The 27,015-nt window shown below is 46.2% G+C and overlaps 1 protein-coding gene across 2 annotated transcripts in view; it reads right to left on the bottom strand.

The window, feature by feature from the left end:
* The window catches only part of Fbxo10 (F-box protein 10), a 52,897-nt gene extending 26,114 nt beyond the window's left edge, over positions 1-26,783 (bottom strand). The window contains exons 1-3 of one of the 2 annotated variants that reach the window (XM_027403181.2): positions 26,686-26,783; positions 6,688-7,278; positions 3,540-4,373 (exon numbers count right to left, since the gene is read on the bottom strand). In XM_027403181.2, coding sequence (XP_027258982.1) covers positions 3,540-4,373; positions 6,688-7,272 — 1,419 coding nt within the window. In that variant the 5' untranslated portion in view covers positions 7,273-7,278; positions 26,686-26,783. Of the gene's footprint in view, positions 1-3,539; positions 4,374-6,687; positions 7,279-26,685 lie in introns of those variants that run through there. The other variant, XM_035439889.1, reaches the window with a different exon arrangement.
* Between the last annotated feature and the right edge of the window lie 232 nt (positions 26,784-27,015).

The following is a 27,015-nucleotide window of genomic DNA, read 5'->3' as shown; positions in this document are numbered from 1 at the left end:
ACACTCGTGTGGTTGTGGCCCAGCACTTCTGGAGCATACACTTCTTATTTCCAACCATGTGTCCCTGGTTCATTCTTTGTTTTGGGACACAAGAACCTGAATACTTTAACAGATACCCCTGGGATATTTTGGTGACAGGTGGCCCAAGACTCAGGTCCTGTCTGTGACTGGTGGGCAATGGGAGGAAAGTCAGCTTGGTCCCAGATCACTATGAAATCCCCTAGTGCTAGGGATGAGAAAGGATCACTAAGAGGGTCTCTCCCAAGGACATGATACCTACCTAGACCAAAGGTGAAACACAACACTGGAGAACCCTGTCACTGCCAGGCTCTCCTGTGCAGCTGACAAATACCAGTCACGCAGTACTGGGAGGGTGAAAGAGAGGGACAGGTGCAAAGGAAAGATCCAGAGAAAAACAGCAGAAGGCAAAGACAAAGGAAACTGAAGCCAATCACATTGCCACCACCATTCAAACCAGCTCAATCTCTGCCAAGTTGGACCCCAGAAAGACCACAGGAGCACGCCCATTTCCAAATGCAATACTAGTTACTAGTGTCTTATACAAGACGCCCGTATAACTAGGAATTACAGCCTACACAAAAACACTGGGCTTCTTGGAGCCCCAAGCAACCAGGCTGCTTCTGCCAGCTGTCACCCTTCTGGGATATTTTAGGACCAGGGAAGTGGTAGCCCTCTGGCCATTGGCAAGACCTTGACTCCCAATTCAGGAACTTGCCCACCAAGCCCCCCACTCCCACCTACAACTCCTGGCTTGTGTTCATGCCACTCAGCACTCATAATGGTGACTTCCAAACACATGTTGACTTTTTTCCTTTTTAGTTAAAAATCCCTGAAAAATCAGTTTCTAGGTTCTTTACTAGAAACTAACCAGGAATTTCTGGCCACATGACTCCTGCCAAATGTCCCCTGGGACAACTGTTCAAGACAGCTACAGTGAAGTCTATGTAAGCTCTCATTTGTCCTTGTTGGTGCTTCCAACCATAACCTGCACAAATGGCAGCTCCTCAGGGCTCCCAGCACATCAGCACACACCTCTCCACATTCCAGGCTGAGAAGAAGGCACCTCTGCCAGGTGTCATCTGTCCCAACTCAGTATGCCCAGAGTTAAGCTCATCTCTTTTTACACCCTAACCTCCATGTTTCCTTCCACCACTGCCTGGTGCACTTGGGCCAGAACTTTAGGCTTCAATTCTCGCTTATCCTTCCCCTGCCCCCCTTTCTCAGGTTGCCTGTGCTCTCCTCTCCATCTCTGGACCATAGTTACCTCCTTACCTCCAGCCTTGTTTCTCTCCCTTCCATCTTTAGGAGCCCCACAAAGTGAGTTTTGTATGGCAGATCTGACCACAAGACCTCTGCGTGGTTCTCAGCCACCCTCCAGAACTCCAATCTCTGCAGCTCTGCCAGACTCCCTCCCTGGACTCCTCCTGCCACCTTTCCCTCCTACCACAGCTGCTGAGGAACTCAACTCCCTGTGGTGCTGTGCCCTAACTCCAGACTCTCTCCCTCACCTTTTTGTACTCTGTGTCTTTACCTGCCAACTTCTACTCTTCCCACACAGTTTGAGCCAAGGGCATCACTTTAGGACCTGTCCTGGCTCCTCGAAGCACCTGCACTTCCAGGTTCCTATGCCAAACCACTGGTACTTCTATCAGAGAACCTCTCAACTAGACTGCTATCACCTTTAAAAATTGGCTTACTGAGTACCCGCTATATACATGGTGTATTGTTAAGCTCCCCTTCCTCTTCCTTCCCTTCCCTTCTTTTTTTCTTTTCTTTTTTCTTTCTTTTTTTTTTTGACATTAGGGCCTAGATACATAGCCGAGACTGGCCTTGAATCTGTGACCTTCTTCCTACCTTAACCTCCTGAGTGCTGGACTTGCAGGCATGCACCTCCATGACCAACCGCAGACTTCCTATATGTAACCTTGTTATCATCTTCACCACAGCTTAAGGAAGCACGGGCAGCAGAGCCAGCATTTTGCTCAACATCCATGCCATCAGTAACTATGTGAAGAGAAAAGTCCTCCCTGAGGGCCCAAACCTGCTCCTCTCGTCATTGCACCTGTGGAAGTAAACTAGCCTCCTTCCATGTCTGTTGCCTTTCGAGACAAGGTCTCACTATGTAACCCAGGCTGCCCTTGGCTCTGTGGTGAACCTCCTGCCTCAGCCTCTCATGTACTGGGATTCCAGATATGCACACTATGCTAGGCCCTCTTCCTTTAAAAAAAATCTATTTTATCCTTATAATATAGTATAGTTTTGTGTTTTCATGGTAACACCATCTAACAACTTCCTTAGAAGTGGGCTTGGTAATATACACTTAAAATACAATTGCAATTGACCATTGTAGATACCTTTAAGCCCCACAATGGATCCTGTACAATGCTTATCAACCTGTTTATGAGCACTTCTGCTAATGTTACAGCACCAGACCCTCAGATCTCAGAGAGAAGCCACACTGGAACACTCTTTTCCACAATATAGAAGTGCAGGTAATTCACAGTGAAATGGTGGGGAGCTGGGACCACAGCCCAGCTATGCTTCCTTCTGCATGGCCTTCTGCCCACCCTTCAAGACTCTCTGTGGCACCAACCATTAACAGACATGGAGGTTGTTCTACAGCATCCAGTGTGACTTCCCCTGTAAGACAGTGACTCCATCAGTGGCTGGAGGGCCGCTCTTCGTGGGATGCCCACCTTTCTAGACTACGGGCAAGATGGCTCCTGCTTGCTCCCTACAGCACTGTCAATGCTTTTTAAAGATTTTATTTTATTTTATGTGTGTGGGTATTTTCCCTGCATGTATGTATGTGCTTGCCTGGTGCCCATGGGGTTCAGAAGAGGGCTCTGGGTCCCCTGGAACTGGAGTTACAGATGGTTGTGAGCCACCTTGTGGGTGCTGGAAACCACATCTGGGTTCTCTGGAAGAGCAGCAAGTGCTCTTAACCACTAAACCATCTCTCCAGCCCCACAACCTCTCGACATGCTCACAAACAGGCCCAGAACAGGATGTACTTGCTTCTAGAATGTACCCCCCTGTTTTCCACAATGCTCCCCTTACCCTACACCCTCTGCTCTAGTCATCCTACTCCTGCAGAAACCCCCTTTCAACCATCCCCCTGTATTCTAAAATGAAGGCAGTGAACATGTCTCTAAATCTCTGACCTATGGGGAAGAAACCAGACACCAAACAAGCAAACTTATTTCTTCTACAAACACCTAGGGAACATGTCTGGAGGGAGAATGACACATTAATGGAGATACAAGACCTGGGCTCTGTCTCAAACTTCAGAGGGAAGAAGTTGTTCTACAGCATCTTCTGAATTGTCTTACCCAATTCAGATGATGGACAGGAAGTCAATTATATCTAATAAGCTAGAAAATCATTAAAAAATGTAAATAGCTCATCACACCCTTTCCACACAGTCACAGGAGCCCTCTCAAAAAGCATGACTCATGCTCTCGGCAGTGGTCACCCAGGGAGGCCTCAGTCTACAGGGCCCGTCCTTGGGACAGTACCTTGCTATTGTGTATACACCTCACTGCGTAGGTTAGGTTCCGGAAGATGTTTCCTTCCATCTTGGCTCGGCCGTAAGAGCAGACGAAGACGCCACCCTTCCCATCCCGGAAGAGGCACTTGCGGATGAGGCAGCCCTGCACAGAGCTGGCTAGCGCCATGGCTTCCTTGTCCTTCTGTAGCTCCTGATGCAGTGAGTTCAGCACTAGACAGCTGGGCAGCTGAATAGATGCTCCTGGCAGTGGAGGGCCCAGAAAGGAGCCACCCAGGACAGGGCGCGGGCCCTGCACCTGGTAGGACAGTCTGTACGTTAGCTGCTCATCGTCCTCATCCTCACCGCTGGGGCTCAGGCCACCATCACTGCTCTCTGGAGTCTGGGCTACCCTCTCCCCATCGCTGCCCACTTCTGCCTCCTGGGAGCCAGTCTTAGAGCCTGGCTTTGGAGAGCTAGAGGCTGGGCTGGTAGGACTCTGGCTGCCCTCAATGACAATGTCACAGGTCCTTGGGCTCCAGGCCTGGTCCCGGCTCTCTAGGTCCAAGGACATTAAAAAATCACGGTTTTCTGCAGGGAGCAAGATTGGAGAGGCCTTGATGAGGCCCAGCAGGTACTTGTAGGCCCAGTTCTTATCTGCTGATGGGTGGCCTTCAACAGTTACAGAGTTGTTTTCGCTGCCCACAAACTCACAGTTTTCCAGCATGCATAAGGGCACGTTGTGCAAAAAGACATGGGTGTTTTTGAAGGTGCAAAATTTCACTTGGCAGGTACCTGGGCCATGGACCTGGATGTGTCCATTCTCAAAGTTGCAGTTGTCTAACTGGATGTGACCTGATGTGGTCTGGGGGACAAGAAGGAGAAGACATGGTAAGAAGCCAAGCTTTGTTTTAATGGTCATCATCCAAGCTACTCTTCAAGGAGGGCAGAGACAGAAAGGCCCTTGGTTTCACATCCTACCCTTCTGTAAAAAGCTAGTGTGTCAGCTGTCACTCAAAGGAACTGGGGAGTAGGTCTGCATCCAAGAGGCACAAGAAAAACTGTCAATCGTTGCATCCTTCTAAATCTGTTATCCTTCTAAAGGGCACAGTAGAGGTCATGAAAGAAGGGACTAAGCACTGCCTTGACTGGGACAGGCTATGGGGTTGGCATAGGCATTAGGATAGACCAGGCATTAGGATAGACCAGTCTGTGCAGCCACTAGTGTGTGGTAGAGCAAAGCAAATGACAGGTCTGATTTTCACAGAGAAAAGACGGGGACTGCTGCCAGGGGTGGAGTATGCTCTGCCTCTTCCAAGTGTGTGACCCAGGACAAATAAATGGCTTCACCTCTCTAAGCCTCAGTTTCCTTGTCTGTAGCAAGGGGCTTTAATGAGGTTTACAAAGTAGAGTCAGAAATAGATTGATAACAGGTAGTTTATTAAGGAGTAGTACTCACGCAAGGGAGTGACCAGTGACCAGGTTTGCACCGGAGCAGGAGGGACCCACAAAATGCCTCCTAGTCTGCTCAGCCAGGCGAAAGAGAAAAAAAAAGGGCCTGCATGAGCGCCTCTCTCCTACTTAAACCCTTGTTGCACCACCTCTTAATCAGGGTTTCTCCCTACAGGGCTTGCTAGTTTATAAATCATAAAGCTGGCACTCAGTGACAGTTAGCTATTATGATCGGAGGTCAAAGACATAAGGACCTCAGGAGTCTGGGGGTAGGAAGGGGGGGGCACTGAACCTGGTAGTTCAATTGGGACCCTGGGCCTGAGTGACAGACAAGTTTGGTAAGGTCAGACTGCATTATACCCCTTCCTGGATTCATGTAAACGTCATCAGATACATCTCAACCGTAAAACAATGGAGCGTCCCATGAGTCTAACCAACAACCCAGGCAGACCTACCCCTTGAGCAATTAAAAACATATTCCATCAGTGATGGCCTTGCTAGTTTTCAGAGGAGGGTGACTCCCTGACCCCAGGTGCTCTAGGTGCTCTTCTAAGTGTGCGACCCAGGACCAATGTGATTCCACAGCTTTCCCTGCTGCCAGTGAAGCCTTCTTCCCTCTTTGGTCCTCTCAGTTTCCTGGAGATGCAGTCAGTGTACAAGTTCTCTTAAGAGATCACCCAACACTTCTGTGAAATTGTCCCAGCCTTTTCAGTTTTCAGGCAAAGACATCTCAGACCTCCCACCTTTTTATCAGGGACCTAGCACTCACAATATGAAGCACTAACCAGGCTGTAAGAAGTCTGCAACCAGGCCTGTCTCCTGAGGAACTACAGCTGATTACCCACCTGGGAAACTTACTAGAATCTGACTTTTGCTAATACCCCTCATCTGCCCAAGGGAACCACAGCCAATACCCCGCATGTGGCCAATGGACCCACAGCTACTGATTACAACAGATGCCTGGTTAGATAGGAGGTTGTCTTGATTATTAATCAGGCTTTGATTCAAGCTCTGCTCATAAGCCTGAAATCCTGGCTATGCCGCTCTGTTTCCCTTATCTATAACGCCAGGAGATGTAACCTCCTCTCAGGGCTGTGGGGAGGAGGAAGTGAGGTTTGCCTGTAAAGCACATGCCTGGTGTATACTGAGTGTCACAAATGGCAGGTGAAGTGCTGGGTGTGACAGGCACATTTCTAGCCAGTGCGCCAGCTCCATGCTTGTCTGCGGGACTACCAGCTCCTCCACATGTGCCGTGTCTACAACACGACCACTGTGTGCTAATGAACAGCATGCTGGGCTAGTATTTCCTGACTTTCCCTCCAGGGACCCTTGAGAAGCAATGACTCCAGCACAGGGTGAGGGTACAGGTGCTGAGTGCTCTCTGGACATGCTGCTGTGAGCAGCTAATGTCCTCTCACCATGCTGTACTCTTTGCCACCTCACTGCTCTACCTGGTGCTCTAACTGATCTGGTTAGGAATAGAAGAGGCATAAAAATTTTTGTCCTTGGCCCATCTCTCATTTCTAATGTGGCTTTGAAGGAAATAAGGTACAAAGCATAATTCTGTACTACACTGACCCATGTGCCCACTTCTCAACTAGTTCAATTCTCAGGACTATGTGCATAGGAATTAACTACTAAACTCTCAACCCTAACCCAAAAGGGAAATGCACTAATGAGGCCAAGGTTGTGGGGATGGGACTGGATGGCATCCAATGTGCACCCACCTTATACATGATTGGTGAGAACCAGGCTGGCATGAAGACAAGATTGCACACGCGTGTGGTTGAGCAGTGCTGGTCAATGCTGGCAAGCAGGACCACCTCACCCAACTTCCCTTGGCCCACAATCTCCACTGGCACCTTCAGGATGATTTCACCTTGCTCCTCGTACACACCTGGGAATAGCACGATTCGATCATAGAGGCTGGCCATGGCTAAGGCACTGCCCAAGCTGTCAAACTCATGGCCTGGCCCAACACTCAAGGTGCGACGCTCCCTCTTCCTGCGGAACAGAGAGAAGCAGATGGAGGACTCCAAGTCCAGCGCATTCTTGGTCCAGGTCTTGGAGGCAAGATAGTGTTGCTTGAAGGCCTCCCTCCAGGACTCAGGCTCCACATCAGGCTGGTTGGGCCAGTTGGGGTGGCGGCACTCAGTGCAGCCCAGACACAGCTGCCGCCAGCGGGTACTGTCAAGGCTGAGGATCAGCTCATACCAGGCCCTACAAACCAGGCTACAGCGGCCCAGGTCAGGCAGGTGCAGGTAGGCTAAGATCATGCGCCACAGCTCCAGGGGGAGGCCACCCATTTCCATGGTCACCTGGGAGAAAGGCACAAAAGGAGATTTTTGTCTACTACCTTTTTACTGTTTCCTTTTTAAAAATAACACCCCCTGACCCCAGGGATGAGCAAGTGAACATGACACAGCCAATCAGAGGGCTCCATTTCCTCAAGAAGAATCTGTAATGGCTAATTTTGATTGTTAACTTGGTTAGATGAAGAAACAGCTAAGTGACCAGTGAAGCACACCTCTGGGTGAGTCTGTGATGCAGTTCCAGAGATAAGAAGGTCAGGAGAAGTCTGACCTAATCAACATACTAATCCCTTGACAGATACATTCTATGATTGCATTATTGGAAGTAATGAAAGGTAGAGCCTAACTACAGGAAGGAGGACCTGGCAGCATGTCCTTGGAGCTGTATCTTGCCCTGGTCTCTTCTAATAATACTCTTTTCTCTGCTTTCATATGTCATAAGGTAAAGTACCTGCTCTATGCCAGAGAGGTGGCTCAGTGGTTAAAAGCACTTACTGCTCTTCCAGAGGATCTGAGTTCAGATTCCAAAACCCACATCAGATGGCTGCCAACCACCTGTAATCCAAGCCCCAGGAGGATTCTACACCTTCTTCTGGCTTCCACAGGCACCTGCACTCACATAGCATACAAAAACATGTATATGGGGCTGGAGAGATGGCTCAGTGGTTAAGAGCACTAGCTGTTCTTCCAGAGGTCCTGAGTTCAATTCCCAGTAACCACATGGTGGCTCACAACCATCCATAACGAGATCTGGTGCCCTCTTCTGGCCTGCAGACATACATGCAGGCAGAGCACTATACATACTTACACATAAAAATAAATATATTCTTAAAAAGCTGTTCTAGGCCAGATGGTGGTGGAACACACCTTTAATCTCAGCACTTGGAAGGCAGAGGCAAGTAGATCTCAGTGATTTCAAGGACAGCCTGGTATACAAAGTGAGTTCCAGGACAGCCAGGACTGTTAAACAGAGAAATCCTGTCTCAAAAAACCAAAACCAAAACCAAAACAAACAAACAAACAAAAAAACCAACAACAAACCCTGTTCAATAAGCCAGGTATAGCGGTACATGCCTTTAATCCCAGCTCTTGGGAGCAGAGGCAGGTGGATCTCCCAGTTCAAGGCTAGTCTGGTCTACAGAGAGTTTCAGGACAACCAGGGCTACAAAATGAGACCCTGTCTCAAAACAAACAAACAAACAAACAAACAAACCCCTGTTCTACCACATACTCTGTTTTGATATTCTGCCCAACCACATATAGTGGTTTTCTTGTTTTTCTAAATATTTATTAATTTATCTTATGTATATGAGTGAGCTGTCTTCATGTATACCAGAAGAGGGACTGATGTGATGGGTACAGATAGCTAGCTGTGAGCCACCATGTGGTTGCTGGGAATTGAACTTAGGACCTCTGGAAGAGCAGCCAGTGCTCTTAACCTCTGAGCCATCTCTCCAGCCCCCAACAACATACAGTTAAAAGCAACTGTCAACTCTGAAACCATGAGCCAAAATAAGTCATTCTTTTAAGTTCTTTCTATCAGGTATTTGGTCAGAATGACAGGAAAAGTCACTACTATAGACTGTGGAGGTTTTCATCTATCCTGCCATTAGGAGGTTAGTCTCTACTCTCTTCAGTCAGGTACTCTAAGAATATGATCCCAGAACTCCCAGAAACCAGATTCCCCACCTTGTGAAGAAAACCTTGTGATACTGTTGCAACCAACAAAGCAGGAAGGATGGAGCCATCTAAGCCCTTTGACATCAGACATGCAGCTATAGGATTCAGAGTTTATCCTGCTGGGTATCAGTCTTGCTTTGGTCCAGTATATCCTCACTATGCTCCCTTTCCTCCCTTTTGGAATAGTAATGTATATTCAGTGCCATTGTATGCTGGAAATATGTCATTTGATTCTATGGAGGAGGTGTAGGGCAGGTTACAGTTAAAAGGTTGTCTTGACTCTCAGAAGAGACTTTGGACTTTTAAACAGTGTTGAGGCTGAAAGACTATGGGACTTTTGAAGCTGGACTGAATGTATTTTATATTTTGATATGGCTTTAATCCTGTGGGGGCCAGGGAGAGGAATCTGGTAGTCTGAATAAGAAAGGGCCCCGATGTCTCAGTGCTTGGTTTTGAGTTGGTTTCGGGAGGATTAAAAGTTGTGTTACTAGAGGTGAGCTTGAGAGTTTCCAGATTCATGTCATTTTGAGTTCACCTTCTCTGTATCCTGCTTGCACTTCAAGCTGCCATTCGTCAGCTGTCCATGCCCCGTTGCCTACCTGCTTCCACAGCATGATGATAGACTCGAACCTCTGCAACATAGCTCAAATAAACCCTTCCTTCTATCGGTTGTCTTGGCCACGGTGTCTTAAAATAGCAAAGAAAAGCAGTTGATACAAGTCGGTACTACCGTTGTGACAGACCTGACCATGTTGGAGGAATGTGAAAGACTTTGGAACTTTGGATCAGAAAAGCCATTAAACATGTAAGTGGAGCTTAACAGGCCATACTAGTAGAGCAGCCATGTTCTTTGCCAAAGTATCACAGAAAGGTCTCTAGCTTAGTTGGTAATACTGAGCTGGGCCCCCATAGTCTGAACAGTTCTGAGCGTTGCTGCTTTCCACACTCTTGTTCTCAATCCCACCTTCAGTGACATACTTCCTCCAATAAGGCCACACTTCCTAAGCCTCCCCAAACAGCGCCGCCAACAGGGGATCTCATGAGGGTTACTCTCATTAAAATCACTACAAGTATAACAGTCAAGCAGAAAGGAGTAGAAATGAACTATGAAGATTAGGAAGGAGAAAAGGGATAACAGGTGCATGTATCCTGGAAATAAGGAATCCAGATCCCTGGAATACCACTGGGATCTACCAAATAAATCTTGAATTCACACAGAGGGAGGTCATCTTTGGCTACAATGGTTCTTAGAGTCTACATGTCCTAAATACAAACAAGAACTAAGTACCTATTTGTCTTTCCTTTAGCATTCAAAGATCAAATAATCACCGTGTTTCCCTAAAGAAGGTTGTGTGGGTTTTGGTCCTTGATCAGCTACTCCCTGATGTAACCATATCCTAACCATCTACAGGGCTGGCTGCCCCACTGTCTGCCTCCTTGATTTCTTTGGAAAATATCCTTCCCTCTTACCAACAATTTATACCACATGATTACAGAGCCAGGAGTCTCTTAAAAAAATAAAAGTACATAACAAAATGATACCCAGCCTTCTGGCTGCATCTGATTGGCTGCAACAGACACAAACGGCCCGCTGAGACTTTCTCTAGATGAACATGGGTGGATATTCTAGTAGCTGGCTTCTTTCTTGGATGATGGGACACCAACGACTTCTTTCCTAAGCAATTAACTCCTGAGTAGGTGCTGGCAATCATTTTTCCATGGGGGTCGGGAAGTAGAAGCTCAGTTTCACTGAGAGAATGAATGAGAAAGAGCACTGAAAGCAAGGGGCATCCCAGTTTCTCTGTACGTCATGGCGCCAGTCTCAATGCTCAGCTTTACCCTGGGCCTTTGAGTGCTAGTGATCTCCATGCCCCTCTAACAAATTCCCCTTTAGACTGGGTCACCCACAACTCTAATCCAAGTACTCGGAGTATCAGGAGTTCAAGGCCAGCCTGGGCTATGAGACTCTGTCATAAATAAGTAAATTATTTTCCTTTTGGTATAAGGTGACCACATCCAATTTCTGTTATTAATACCAAAATAGTACACTTGAGCGCTCTCTCCCTCTTCCTCTCCCTCTCCCTCTCCCTCTCCTTCTCCCTCTCCCTTTCCTCTCATGCTGGGGATAAAACTCAGGGCTCACACATGCCAGGCAAGTGCTCTGCCACTGAGCTTTAATTCTCATCCTCTTTCTGCTTTTCATTTTGAGACAAGGTCTCCCCAAACTGTCCAGGCAGGACTTCAGTTTACAACCTCCTGCCTCACCCCCTGGGATCACACTTTTTCATTTTTTCTACCAAGCTCTGACACCCATACAGCACAATTCTGCTTCCTAGCTCAGACTCAGTCTCCTCCCACTTAACAGGTCCCCTGCCATCTGTTTGTCTTTGTATTCTCTTTCCCTATAAAGACATGCTCATTTCAAGACTCCACTAGCTGCTTCTCACTTCACTTTTTTCTGTTATTTGTGACTTCAATTGGAAAGCATCAGAACTACCACATCCCCATAAATTTCTCGTTTGAAATATGCAACTATTCGTCTTCTAAACATCTCCAAGAGCCTGTGATCATCTGACTCAGGACCAATTGCTGCATCTAGAGAGAGTATCTTTTGATCATTCCTTGGGGCTTTGACCTACTTGTACACCTCTGTTTTCCTTGTCTCAGCGCCTCACTTTCTCATACTGGTTAACTATGTACTGTTCTTTCAGGGGCACTGCATGTCAGGAGTGCACTTTCCAAGATGCCTTATACAGTGAGCCCTTTACTTCTACATAAGACAACTGGCAGGTGCTCCAGAGTGAGAGCTTAATCCTAATTTATATAGCCTGCTACATGTCCAGGAAGGTCCCTCTGGGATCTATTGCTAATATCCCATCCCTAGGAGAGATGTTAAAAGACATCCAGATCACAACCCAAATTACAGCCACTGTTCATGCTAAGTACAGCTTCAACCTAGCTTACTATAAAAGTGTGTGACCCAGGCAACACATTGTGTGGCCCATGTGATATACTACAGCACACAGCATGCCAATTTCTGTCCCAGGTGGGCTTCTCATTACTTAAGAAAGACTGCCCTGGGCCCCAGTTCAGTTACAAAGACTCAAAGATTCAGTTACAGCAAAACCCATCTAAAACTGAACACAAAATAGAAGCTTACTACACTAGTTATAAGTAAGTCAACAGGAAGAATCTCCATCAAGTCTCCACCCCAATTTTCAGGTGAATAATTGTTTCCTCAACCAGATGAAAATTTACCATATAAATGAAGCTTTGAGAACCCCCTCCCATGCGTAATGAGATGGATCTAGCAATTTCTACACAGAAATAACGTGAATAAGGGATCAAAGAGTAAAAACCCTGGAGTGGTGGGTGGCACACGACTTTAGTCTCAGCACTCGGGAGGCAGAGGTGGGTGGATCTCAGTCCTGGTCCACACATGAGACTCTGTCTCTCTTTGAGTGGAGGTGCTGAGACCTTGAGGGACAGTCTGTTGCTATAGGAAAGCCCAGTCCTTTCCAGCTAGCAGAGCAGGGAAGCTCTAGATCAATGGTTCTCAGACTTCCTAACGCTGTGACCCTTTAATGCAGTTCCTCATGTTGTAGTGACCCCCTCCCCCAATAAAATCATTTCATTGCTGCTTCAGAACTGTAATTTTGCCACTGTTATGAATCAAAATGCAAATATCTTTGGAGATAGAGGATTGCCAAAGGGTTGGAGACCCACAGGTTGAGAACAGCTGCTCTAAAGTCAAAGCCTCTGGAACCCCTACGGTTGCCCATTTCGTGGACGTTCCACAGGGACTTCAGGGAAGAGCACTCAGTGAAGAAGTGCTCTTGGTTCCTTCCTCAGCTGGTCTCACTTATGCCTCCCTGGAGCCCCTCAGGTTCTACACTCTTACATAGTCCACACGGGCAGAGACAGAGTGACAGAGTCAGCTGCTGGAACTCTTAGCACAGGTTTCTCAGGAGGGGCATGGGCCTGAGCAGAGTTGTATTTTAAGGAGATCCAGAAGAGGTAAGTGCAACAGTGAAGGCAGGAACTCACAACTTTGCAAATACTAAATGGTAACATCTTTCCCTCAGAATGTGGGGTTATCTGAGAGGTTTTGGGCAAAGTATCTGTAATGATTTGAGTATGTCTCCAACCAATCTATGTGCTAGACACTTAATCTCCAAAGTCATGTCATTGGCATCTGAGGTGCCTTTGGGAGCCAATTACCATTAGATGACATTGTTAGAGTAGGAGCTCACGATGGCATTAGTGACTGTTCACTAGCCATTTCGGCATGAATGGCTTCCGCCATTTTAATGCAGAACAAGAGGCCTTTCTTAGAGCAGATGCTGACCTGTGCCCTTAAGTTTCATTTTTTAAGGTAGGGTCTTGCTATGTTACACAAGGTGACCTATCGGGCCCAACTGATCCTCTTGCCTCAGATTCTCAAGTACCTAGGAACAGGCACATCCCATGTGTCCATGCTCTTGGACAGAAGCTAAATAAATCTGTCTTTTTTTCCTTTAAATCATCTGTGCTCAAACATTGTGTTATAGGAATGGGAAACAGTCAAAGACCGCACCTCACACAGAGCCCACTTTGGGTTTGAGGTTCAGGAAGTAAACAGTCTAGCTGCTGGTCTCTCAAGAGGCAGCCAGTTTCTATCTTTCCTCCAGATTCACTTTGTGTCCCCAATTCCAGGGGTCTGAGTCTAGAATGAGGCCGAGGCCAATAATTCTTCCTTTAGGGTCCACTTGAAGCTCAGATAAAGGTCTCCTTGCATTCCACTGTCACTTCCCTGGCATTCTATTTTGGCTTTATGTATGCTGTCTTCACATTAGTCCACAGGGAGCCATGCAGCAAGGGGATTTCTCTAACTAGGTAACACTTTTTTAAAAGTGTGTTCTAAAAGTTCTGCCTTTCCTTTTTGCCAATGGGGCCTCTGAGCATAGAATTAAACAGCAACAACAGTCCCCAGGGCCTGTACACCTGTAGCATGACGTCTGTAAGAACTGGAAAAACAATGTTTGGGAAAGGAGGTCCCGAGACGGGCTCCCAACAGGTGAGCTCGGGGTTTCTGTGGTCTCTTCCACCCTCCTACTGGACAGAGCCACAGGCCTCCAGGCCACTTGGTATCCCCAGCCTCAGGAAGAGGGGCAGAGGCCTCCTCCTAGGAGGTTAGCCGACAAGACTTGGCTCTCAGCAAGTATGCACTGCTGCTTCCCAGGACTGCAGCTCTGAGCAGGTCCTTGGACCTCTCTGAGCCTACTTCCTCACCTCTGAACCAAGAAAACACCTTTCACCGGATGGCTCTTCTGCCACAGTGTACAGATTTTGACAATTTCTTTTTTTAAAAAAAGTGACACTTGGTTAACAAATACTTGATTGTCTACTATGAGCCAGGCACTCACTGTTCCAAGTACTGAAAAGCAATAAAGAAGACAAAGTCTCTATCCTCAGAGACAGGCAAGAAATTAAGCACAAATACTACAGAGAAATGGAGTAGGAGTTGTGTGTGTGTTCATGTGTGAACAACTGCTGGGACTATTTTAGACAGGCTGTCGGGGATGGTCTCTGGGGAAGTGCCCTTGAATAGAGGTCTGGTGTGAGATGATATTCTAGTGACAGAAGAAGGACAGAGAAAAGTCTGGTGACCTCAGTGGGTATGACAGGTACAGGACATGCAACAGGTCTCTAGAGGAGAAAGTGGACATAATAGACTTCAAGCACTGTAGTATTCTCCCCATGCAAAGTGCTAGACTGAAGGCTCTGCTCTTTGGTTTTGTTGTCTGTCTTCCCACTGCTTTTTATCAATTCGGACCTCAGAATCTGGGACATTTCAGTTCCTGATCCCAGTGTGTCCATCTATACTGACACTCACCAAAACAGACAGACTAGAGACTTCCTCCTCTTGTTATCTTTCCTGAGTGAAATGTAAGCTCCTGAAGAGCAGGAACTCTGTATTACTGTGTGTGATCTGTCCAGAACTCTGCCTACTGAATAAATAGTTACTGAACTGACACTGCTGAGACTTCAAACTACTGCCACATAGATACCTAAAATTAAAATTAAACCTAAGCCTGTGTTCAACACTTGCCATGTCTAAGACCATGTGGTAGGCTGCATGAGTCAGTGGGGAAGCAGATTAGGGTCCTGCTCCCCTACCCCAAAGAAGACAAGATTCATCTACCAACCCCTCCCCCAAATAAAATAACAAAACAAAAAACAACCAAAAACAAAAAACAACCCCTAACCAAAACAATACCATCCACCACAAAACCACACCAAAACACAGTGTGAATGGGAGAGCACTCAGGTCTTGAGAGAAGGAATACCCTTGTTGAGAGAATAAAAACCTGCTGGAATGACAGACACACCTGAAATCCCATCAGGAGAAGGCTGAGGGGGAATCAGCGGGTCTCGGCCAACCTAAGCTACATCCAAGCAACACCCTGTCTCAAATAAAATGTTCTTTTTCCCAATGTATTATTTCATCTTTTTCTCTTATCTCTTCGAAGTGATACAATTCAAAAGAAACATTCCCAGGATCTAAAGGTTTGTTAGAACACTAAATCTTGGGTGTCACCACATACGTACTGGATCAGATATGGCATTGTTTTTTAAGATTTACTTGTATCTATGTATGTGTGTTTGTATAAAAATCGGCCTCATGAGTGAAGGTGTCTGCAGAGGCCAGAAGAGGGTGTCAGATTTCCTGGAGTGAACTTACAGGTGGTTGTGAGATCCTATGTAGTCTGGGAACCGAATGCAGATTCTCTACAAGAGTAGCAAGGACTTTATTATTATTTATTTTTTATTTTCCAAGAAAGGATTTTTCTGTTTCCAAACTGGCAGTCCTGGTACTCATTCTATAGATCAGGCTGACCTCGAATTCAGAGACCTGCCTGCCCCTGCCTCCCGAGTCCTGGGATTACAGGCACGCACCACCATGTCTAACCAAGAGCAGCAAGTACTCTTTAACTGCTGACCATCTTTCCAGCCCCAGATATGGCATTTTAACAAGATCACCAACGAACTTGTGTGGACCCTAAGCTTGAGAAGCACTGGATTAAAGGAGTGCTGTCTTTATTGTAGAGATATATGAAGGAACTCAGCCTGAGAGAACTCAGATGACAAGGGACTTGCCCAAGTCACTGCTAGAGAGAGGATCAGGGTGGCAAGTGAGCTTAATGGGTGAGTGAGTACCTGAAATGTGGACAGGAGTAAGGCAACCTGTCAAGGACCAGAAGAACGTTTGTAGAGAAGCCAGGCATAAGTAAAAGCCTGGAGGGGAAGCCATTCTTAGACTGATATAGTTCAGGGTCAGTCAGAAAAGCCAGCTGGTTCCCAGGACACCTCAACCGGAGCCACTAATTTAGTTTGGGGAACTGCCTTGAGTCCTGCACAGAAGGTTCTACATACCATGGTGAAATGACTCCTTCAAGAAGGACCTAATGGATTCACATTCTAGTTTGGGCTCTACCTCCCCTTCACTGGCTGACCTTCAGGCCCGGTGACTGAACTCTGCTTTCATGTTCTATGATCAGATAATGACAAAAATGGCCCATCGGGGTGTCTTAACAAAAACACAACAAAAACCAATTGCTGCCTACTTACAGGAGGGTATCTTAGTTTCCAAGTGGTGGGAGATTAGATTTAGTTTTAAAAATCAAAAGAACAAAGGATCTAGGCAGCTCAATCCTTTAGTGTCTATGTCAAGGGAAAACAAGATTTTTCCACCCACATTGTGAGGCATACAAAGCACCAGTTAAATAAGAACAAACTGTACAGCAGAGCAACTGTAATAGATTAATTATTTAAAACCCCAAATCAAAGGAGATGTCTCCACTTTTGCGGATTTTAGTTCAAATCTGAGCCACAGGCCTGTGCCCACACACATCCACAGACTTTGGAAATGAGAAAAAAATGTAAAACTCTGAGGGTGGCAAATGTCTCAGCTGGGCAGTCTATCATTTCTTCAAGCCTCAGTTCTCTTCGGTCTAAGAGACAGTATTTTCAGTGTTGAAATCAGATGCTATAATTCAGAACACTGCACTTGATTAAATTAGGAGCTTTAAGGGCTTCAAGCCATACAGGGCCTCCCGTGAATTCACCCTTCTCTGTCAGCCTAGGGCCTGTTCACTGAGGTTCATGTGGGAAGGAACATGCATCAGGAAATCCTTTCAACTGGCTCAATCCTGATTCTCACAAATGTAATAAACAAACCCGAAAGGGCGAGGAAGGGAGTATTGGGGGTTTTGTTTATTCTTGTTTTGTTTTTTTGAGACAGAGTCTCATTATATAGCCTCGCTTGGCCTGGAAAGTCAATATACAGCCCAGACTGGCTTCTAAGTCAAGAGACCCATGTGCCTCTGCCTCCCTGAATTCAGGTGTGGATAACTACAACCACCAGGAAGGCATTAGGAGGGTTTACTTTATCAGTTGCTGTGTCACCTCGGTGAGCACCGACAATACAAACTACATGGCAAATCTCATCCCCAGTCTCTAGCAGTAATATATCTGGATGGATTCCCAACCTGGGCTAAGTCCAAAGTCTCCAGAGTACAAGCATCTGCCACCCAGGTCCCCTCTTACAATGTTGGGTTTCATTGTTGGTGATGGCACAGGACCCCAGCCATGCATCACAGATGTATACATATACTCACCAACCACAAAAAAGATGAAATTGGTTCTGCAATTTTTTTTCATTTTTTTATTAATTCCAATCCCAGTTCCCTTCCCTCCTCTCCTCCTGCTATCCCCCCACCCCCACCTCCCACTTGCTCCTCGGACAGGGTAAGGCCTCCCCTAGGAAGTCTACTAAGTCTGTCCCATCATCTCCTTGAGGCAGTGGTTCTGCAATTATTATTGGGCATCATAAAATGTCTAATTTGGACTGACAGCATTCTGCTAGGAAGCCTAAAGACTTAGATTTTCAAATCAAAATCTCCAAAAATCTAGGGCACCTTACCTGCAGGTCGGGTAGAGCCCAACACCTTTCACATTATCAGATAGTCACCTTCTGCCTCCCAACCAGCCACAAACCGATCCAGCCACTTCTCTTTAATCACGCTCAGCTTGAGGCCATCTCCACACCAAGTGATTGCAACTTTACTGGGGACATTAAACATTCAGTGGAGTCAGACTGGTCTCTGGCTGTCCTTCCTCATCTATAAAACTGAGGTAATACTCCTTAGGGACTTGTTAGGTGGATGAAAGATGTTTGGGAAGCAGTTACCATGAGCCTGACACATAGTAAGTGGTGGATTTCCTTTCCTATGTTTTCCCAAATCACATCCCTTCTCCCTCTTCTTCACCACATTTTGAGCCACTTTTCTCAGCATCTTAGGAAGAAATAAAAATGTCTTAAGTGCAGAGGGAATAGCGCTGACTATCCACCTCCCTGGCCTTGTGCATGCTAAGCAAGCTTGCTACCACTTACATTACCAAGTCTTTTACTTTTGTTTTTTTGTGTTTTTGTTTTTGTTTGTTTGTTTTTTTACAAAGGACCCTGCTGTATTGACTAGACTGGCCTCAAACTTTCTACTGCACATGCAAGCCCCAGGAGTATATGTTGCTCCTCATTTTTATACATTTATTTTCTGGTACTGGCAATGATCCTAGGGCCTTGTGTATGCTAGGCTATAATCCCAGTCCCCTTCTTTTGAGACAAGGTCTTACTAAATTGCCAATGCTGCTCTTGAGCTCACTCTGCTGTCCAGGCAGGCCTTGAACTTGTGATCCTCCTCTTTAGCCTCTCAAGCAGCTGAGATTACAGGCCTGTGACACCAAGCCTAGCACGTTCTCATTCTTAGAGCTGTGTTCAGGCCATTGAGTCTAATGGGCTGTCATTCATGGTGACTTAGCCAGGGCAAGGTACCATATGGAATAGAGATTTGACCCAAAGACAAAATATCCATGCCCCTTGTCAGGAAGGGGAGAAACTCAGGAGAGATCACCCAAGGGACTGAAGAATGCGGCCAAATTAGAGCAAGCAAGACAGGGACTCAGAGAGACAAAGAGATTTTCTTTCTTTTTAAAAAGAACATTTATTTATTTTATTTTGGAGGGAGGTATCTGTCATAGCATATATGTGGAGGTTAGAGAGCAATTTGTGGGAGTAAGTCTCATCCTAGGGATTGGACTGGGTGTTAGGCTTGGCAGCAAGCACCTTTATCTGCTCATCCATCTTGCTAGCCTGAGATTTTTTTCTTTTAATATTTTTATTAATTCTTTGAGAACTTAATACATGTATACAGTGTTGTGGTGGTCTGAATGGGAACGGCCCTCACAGACTCATGTATTTGCTTAGTCCCTAGTTGGTGAACTGTTTAGGAAGGATTAGGAGGTGTGGCCTTATTGGAAGAGGTGTGCCCCTGGGGATGGGCTTGAGGTTTCAAAAGCCCATGCCAGCCACAGTCAGGCACTGTGTGTCTTTTTCTCTGTGTCTGTTTCTCCCTCTGCTGCAACTTGCAGATGAGATGTGAGCTCTTAGCTGCCTCTCTAGCATCATGTCACCTGCCACTATGTACTTGCCATGATGATCATGAACTGACCCTCTGAAATGGTAAGCCCTCAGCGAAATGCTCTCTTTTGTAATAGTTGCTTTGATCGTGGTGTCTCTTTACAGCAATATAACAGTAACTAAGACAAATGTATTTGACCGTATTCATACCCCACTCCTCCCAGATAAGTCTTCTAACCTCCATCTAACTCCTTGTTCTCTTTTCAAAAAAGGCAAGTCCCAGCACTTAGGAGTCTGATATTTGTGTTTCTCATACATGCATGGGTGTGGAACAGTCCACTGATCAACCTATTAGAGGCTCCTCTTCTTCTTCTTCTTCTTCTTCTTCTTCTTCTTCTTCTTCTTCTTCTTCTTCTTCTTCTTCTTCTCCTTCTCCTTCTCCTTCTCCTTTCTCCTTCTCCTTCTCCTTCTTCTTCCTCCTCCTCCTCCTCCTCCTCCTCTCCCTCCTCCTCCTCCTCCTCCTCCTCCTCCTATGTTTTTCAAGACAGGATTTCTCTGCATAGCCCTGGCTGTCCTGGAACTCACTCTGTATACCAGGCTGGCCCTGAACTTAGAGATCCATCTGCCTCTGTCTCCCCAGTGCTGGGATAAAAGGTGTGTGCCGCAACAGCCTGGCTTCGAGGCTACTTTTTAGAAGAAAACTGACTTACCCTCCCCCAGAAGCCAGCCATCAACTGTGAATAGCTCCTCAGCTAAAGGTGCAGCTCAAGGACTCAGCTTGGAGTCCTTCCCACTCCATGCTGGAATATTGACTGAATTGATCTTGTCAGGTAACAGTGCTGCTGTGGATCCATGTACACATCTGTCCTGTCATATCCAGAATATACTATTTCACCCTAATCCTCCCCAACTCTGGCTTTTACAATCTTTCAGTTCTTGGAGTCTTGTGGGGAAAGTTGGTCCTTATCTGTCACCCTGCACAAAAGTCTGAATGGGTCAGATCTCAATGTTAGACCCAGAACCCTGAAAATTCACAAGGAGAGTAGGGAGTATACTTGACGATATACTTACTTAGGTACAGATTTTCTAAATGGGGCCCCAGTGGCCAACAATCAACACGAGGGACCTCATGAAGTTAAAAGGCTTCTTTTGGGTCTGGAGAGATGGCTCAGAGGTTAAGACCACCGACTGTTCTTCCAGAGGTCCTGAGTTCAATTCCCAGCAACCACATGGTGGCTCACAACCTTCCATTATGAGATCTGGTGCCCTCTTCTGGTGTGCAGATATACATGGAAGCAGAATGTTGTATAATAAATAAATAAAATCTTTTTTTTTTTTTTAAGGCTTCTTTCTACACTGCAGAGGAAACAATCAACTGTGAGGGAAAGAAATCTCTGCCATTCACATCTGACACAGAATTGGTGTCTAGAATATACAAAGAACTCAGAAAAACTAGACATTAAGAAAACACACTACCCAATTTTAAAAAACCAAATAAAGACTTCTCAAAAGAAGAAATATAAGGGCCAGCAAAATGGCTTAGAAGGTAAGGGCAGTTGTCATTAAATCTGACAACTTGAATTCCATCCTTAGAGCCCGCAGGTGGAAACAGAGAGCCCTCTCCTGAAAACTGTCTTCTGACCTCCACACATGTACACACACACACACACACACACACACACACACACACACACTGAATGTAATAGAAAATGGTGATGACGATGACAACTGAGCACTCATGGTAGCTTTTGCCTTTAATCTGAGCATTTGAGAGGTAGAGGCAGGTAGATCTCTGTTAGTTCAAGACCAGCCTGGTCTACATAGCAAATTCTAGGTCATCTTGGGATACACAGTGAAACCCAGTGTATTAGTTACTTTTCTATTGCTGAGATAAAACACCATGACAAAGGAAACTACAGCATGTTGATTTGGACTTGGGGTTCTATAGGGTTAGAATCCACAGTGGTAAAGTGATGGCTGAAACAGCAAGTTGAGAGCTCACATCTTAAACCGCAAGCAGGGAGCAAAGGGTGTGAGTCTTTAAATTCTCAAAGCCCACCTCCAGTGACAGACTTCCTCCAACAAGGACACACCTCCTAAACTTCCCCAAACAGTGCCACCAAATAGGGACCAAGTATTTAAATGTCTGAGACTGTGTGAGATATATTTAAATCATCACACCCAGTTTAAAATTAAAAAAAAGCCCTTAAATATAAATGTCTAAGATATAACTTTTAAAGTATTTAACATCTGCATTAGCCATCAAGGAAATGCAAATTAAAACTTGATATTAACATTTCATTTACCCAGGTAAGAAAGGCTAACAGTAAGAAAACAAATGAGAACAAATGCTGGCAAGCATGTATGGGGAGCATTCACTGTTGTTGGGGAAGAAAAATGGTAGAGCCACCATGAAAATCAATGTGGAGGTTCCTCAAAGAGCTAGAAATATACCTACCATATGACCCAGCTACACCATTCCCAGACATACCCAAAGAACTCCATACCCTACTACAGAAATATCTGCTCTTCCATGCTCACTGCTACTCTATTGACAATAGATAGGACATGGAAACAGCCTAGATGTACATCAATAATGAAAACATGGTACCTATAGACAATGAAAGTAAATGGATGAGCCTGGAAAAAATTATACTAAGTTGAAGCAACCCAGACCTAGAAAGACAAATACTGCATGTTTTTATTTATATGTGGATCTAGTGTGTGTTTAACTTAAAATATCTGCAGGACCAGCTGAATGGATCAGTGGATAAAGTGCCTGCCAACCCTGCCAACCTGGAGCTACATTAAAGAACAAGCTTGATGACTTGAGTATCCCATTAGCCATAAAAAAGTGCTCACTATCAGCAATAACCAAGGAAAGCAAGTTAAAGAAAGCCTCAAGAGATATTATACACACAAGAATAGCTAAATAAGCTGACTGATGCAAGAATCTCCAAGGACTGGAAGTAGAACTCACAGAAATTTAGAAGCTGGGCATAGTAGTTCATACCTGTAGATTCAGGCTACGGGTATAAGGCAGGGGAATTGCTCTGTGTTCCAGGTCAGTCTTGGTTACAAATTGAGTTTCAGGACAGCTTGAACTGTACAGTAAGATCTTGTATCAAAAAGCAAACCAATCAAAGTGTGTATGTGGGGGGGGCATGTTACCACCACTAACAAAACAATTCTATTTAGGTGAATGTAACCTAAAGAAGTTTGTTCAGATGCACAAAGAATATACCTGAGGAAGGCCAGAGAGATGGCTCAGGAAGCAAGACGAATGATCTGAGTTCTATCCTGGGAACCCACACAATGAAAGGAGAACCAACTTGTGTATGCCTCCTGCCACTAAACAAACAAATGAGTAAATGCAATTTAAAAGAGAGAGAATATGTCTGAGAATGTTCTTGGCAACCCACTGTCCATCCAATGCTAATTGAACTTACTGTGACCTATTCACACCAGCACATTACTGTTACTGACAGACATGAGGCTACCACCTGGATGCATGCCAAGTGATACACAGAGCAAAAGAAGCAAAACAAAAGATGCAGACAGGGTGATCTCACACGTATGAAGTTAAAGCAGCTAAACTCAATGGTACTGTGTAGGGACGTGCACACAATTGATGAAACAAAGAGATGATGGTCATTTACAGGTCAAGATGACAGCTTCTCAGGGAGGAGGTTAAATTCTGAAAAAGGCACTCACCATGTTCTATTTCTTGAGGTTGCAGTGTTTACACTGTTATTTCCCTCCTAATTATTTGCTAAACTGTACATTTGCACCCCATCTGTATATTTTATCTTTCAGAGTAAAAAACATTCAAAACAAAGATAACAAAATAAATATACCAATTCTTAGAAAAACCGAAAGAACACAAAAACTGTCATAAAAAAACCAAACAACTGTAACCAGCCTTTTGTTTGTTTTTAAGTTGAGATCTTGCCACTGACTCTAACTTCTAGGTCCAAGCAATCCTCCTGCCTCCGCCATTCAAAAGCTACAGTGTCACCCTACCAACCACATTCCTGTTTTTAATTTGAAACCTTGCTTCCCAAATCCCTAACAGAGTATATATGCCAAATACATTTCTACTTTCAGTAAACCCTATTTTCCTTTCCTTTTTCTTTAAATAAGGTCTCATATAGCCTAGGTGGACCTAAACTCTTGATCCTCCTGCCTACACCTACAGAGTGTTGGGACTGCAAGCATGCACCACCCCCAGCTTAATAGGGGATGTTTGTAGTTGCCTAACCTCTTAGGACTGCAGGTGGAAGCAGTCAAGAATCACCAAGGACCCATCCCTCTTATACTTGGAGAAACAAGGCTGAAGAGGTACCCAAAGTCCTAGGGAGGCATCTTCTTGAAATGTACCATCCCTGAGAATCTTAGGTAAGAACTTGCTTAGGTAAGACCCTGGTGACAAGATGGAACCGGTTTACCAAAAGGACTTGGGTTAAGCTCAGAGAAAGGAAGAAAGGAAGGAAGGAAGGAAGGAAGGAAGGAAGGAAGGAAGGAAGGAAGGAAGGAAGGAAGGAAGATACAGCCCTTTCATTCAGATAAAAGGCTTGAAAAGAGGAGAATCTCAGTGATCTGTGGTGACCCCGAAAGCTAGAAGAAGCCAGCCAAGCAGCAGACTCAAGGCAAAGGCCAACAAGTGGAGCTTTGGGGAACACAAAGCTAAGCACGTGAGCATGAACTAAAAAAAGCTGCAAACTCAGATCCAAACAGGGGATCTTACTGACATAGATAGTGCCCTAAAGGGCACTGAGCAGCAGTTACCACACATCCTTGAACTGTGCAGGGCAACTCCTCCATAGTGACAACTCATAGCTGTCAGATAACAATCTGGGTATACCACTTACCACTCTCACTCCTCTGAGAGGTCCTCTTTGGGCTACAGAAGCCTCTCTAGAGGTTAGAATCCTTACTAATGAGGGTTTTGGAAGACTTGGGAGGGTACTTGGAAAAATAATGTGTGACTGCATTAGTGTCCAACTTGAGAAATAAGACAAACAGGTTAAACATCTAAACTGAAATAGATGGATCCCAAACAAGTGTTTCTCTAGCCCCTTTATGTTGACAATCCCATTGTCAGGTGAGTAGGGAAACAAATCCCGCTAACAGGGAAAGCAGCAGCTTGTTCACACAAAGCACATGGTAAGTGACTCAAGAGGAAAAGGCTCATCCATGAAGGCAAACTCAAGCAACAAAATGCTATCTAGTGTTCCTCTGTGACTGGGGCCCATTAAAGGAACATGTTTCTTTCTTATCTCCTTTGAAAAGCGGGTGAGGTGTTCTTTGTTGCTCAGGGCACTGTTACTCTGCCTATGACAGCTCAAGTTGGTTCACCATTTACACCTTTCCAGAGGGCCACTGCCCTGCCCCTGACTCCTGCCAATGCCCTCAGTTCTGTGCCACACACAGCATTGCATCATCATCATCAATGGGTTGGGCCAAAAAGGGATTCTACCATCTCCCAGGCCAAGGTCTGTCTCTATTTTATCTATTCTTATTGCCATCCCTCTTCACACTGTCACCATTGAAGGGAAGGATGAAAGGAAGGAAAAAAAGAAAACGGAGATGATGTCTGCACTACAACTGAAAAACAAAACCAGAAAGCAGGACTTGGTGGTGAGCGACTGGTGGTTGGCCACACAGCTCAATAGCTACTGGTGCTATCATGAAAATGTAATTCCCCTGATAACCATGGAAACCAAATGAAGGAACTATGCTGAAGGCTGCTCTCTTTAGATAGCTAAAAACAATAAGAGGCCAGAAACCAGAGGAACAAAGAAATGCAGGCATTCTAGGCCTGTGGAAATCCTTCCCTAAAAGCTTCAACAACGTACCATTTTCTCCAGTTTCTAAATCTCATCAAGCTTCCACCAGGCCTGGAGACGTGACAAGGTTCATGAAACAATTCAAGCCTCTCTTGCATGTGGGTACCCTGGGGCCAGCTGCTGTGAGGCAAGCTCCCTGGGAGCTGGAACTTATTGTTATCATAAAGCATACTGAGACCCAGCAGACACACACACACACACACACACACAAAACAGACTTTTATATAATCTCAAACTAACATAGTCAGCTATGGAGACAGCTTCATGGGGTCAGACACCATTGTCTGGTTCATAGCTTTATCTCATCCAGCTCCTTGTCGACGTACAAATACGCAGCAGGAATAAACGAGCATGGGAAAGCACAAGCATTCTTTCTACTACCCAGAGCCAACAGTGTTGAAGTGTGAGCAAAACCAAAGTCCTGGCCTCCTTCTGGCTCGTTTCTTTATGTGCAGGAAACAGCTGGATTACATGGGTTCCTAGGCATCTTCCAGTAGACTGTCAATCACTCTACTGTGCTTTTTTTGATGGGAGCACATGCCTGGCAGTTTTCTTTCCCCTCAGAGGGAATCTGATACCCATCTGCTCAAGTAAATTAGCGTTCCCATCCTGCCTGACTCATTCGGTAGGAACAACAGGTTCACATGCCAATGTGAAACAGAAGGCAAAGGGGGCCTGGGAAAGGGGAGAGGGTTCTACAGCCAAAACCCGTACTGTTTTCAGGATCACAAACACAGTGGATGGTGTGCTTACTGCAAGAAAGACGTCTCTCTTGGAGAGTCCTCTCTAGCTTGCTATTTTAATAATGCTCATGCCGAGAGAACTAAAGAGCCCTCTGTGCCCGCACCGTGCTCATCTCTTCAGCTTAATCCTCATAGCAACCTCTGGCTGACGTACTGTCTCTACTTTTAACGAAGCACCATCGACGTGGCTCAAGGTTGCCTGGCTAGTGGGTGGTGGAACTAAAACCAACTCCAGAGTTCTGGCTCATCAAATGGCTTTGCCATCAGTTCTTCGATGCAGGAGGGAGGCCGGGCAGCGGTTATCCCTCTTTCAAAGATTTTAGAAACCAAGTCTCCGCGATTTGCTAAAACCAAACCCACTGGGTGTCCGACTGCACACTGGCTCTGGCATCCCAGGTGAAGGCTGCAAACCGCAAAGGAGAATGAATTCTGTCGCACACCAGCAAAACCCTGGGGCTGAAGGCGACCGCGGGTGGTCCCGGGGAAGGAGGGGGGACCAAGGCACGGCTCTCCTGGAGCTCCGGCGGCCAAGCCCCCCCTCTCCCCCCCGCACTGCCTCAGGCCGGGTCCCCGCACCCCAGCCACAGGCTTGGCCCACGGCAGGACGGAGAGGCCGGTGGCCTGGAGCATCAGCGGGCTCCCGGGAGGCCTCCGGGGCGCGTCGAGGAACCCGCGCTCTTACCTCAGGGAGCGGCGCTGCGGGGCCGCGGCCGCGACGCCCTGGAAGCCGCAGGGCTGCCCAAGGACTGCGGCGCGCCGCCAGGAGGACCGACTTCGCCGCGAGCCCCGCCCCCGACAGCTGTCACGTGATGCGTGGGTGGAGCTCCGCTGCGAGCGCGCGACCCGAGCCTGGAGGCAAGGCGGAGCTAGCGGGGCTCTGAGAAGGGCGAGCGTGGCCTCTGAAGGGGCAGGAATAGCATCCGTGGGCGAGAACTGCAGGAGGATTCCAAGCGGTCAACGCGGATCCTTTCCTGCACGATTAGCCTAACAGCCCATGGGGCTCGGTGCGGAT

Source organism: Cricetulus griseus, chromosome 2, assembly GCF_003668045.3.
Source record: "Cricetulus griseus strain 17A/GY chromosome 2, alternate assembly CriGri-PICRH-1.0, whole genome shotgun sequence".
NCBI classification, from domain to species: domain Eukaryota; kingdom Metazoa; phylum Chordata; class Mammalia; order Rodentia; family Cricetidae; genus Cricetulus; species Cricetulus griseus.
Note: the sequence above shows the minus strand (reverse complement) of the source record. Positions and strands in the feature narration are given on the sequence as shown.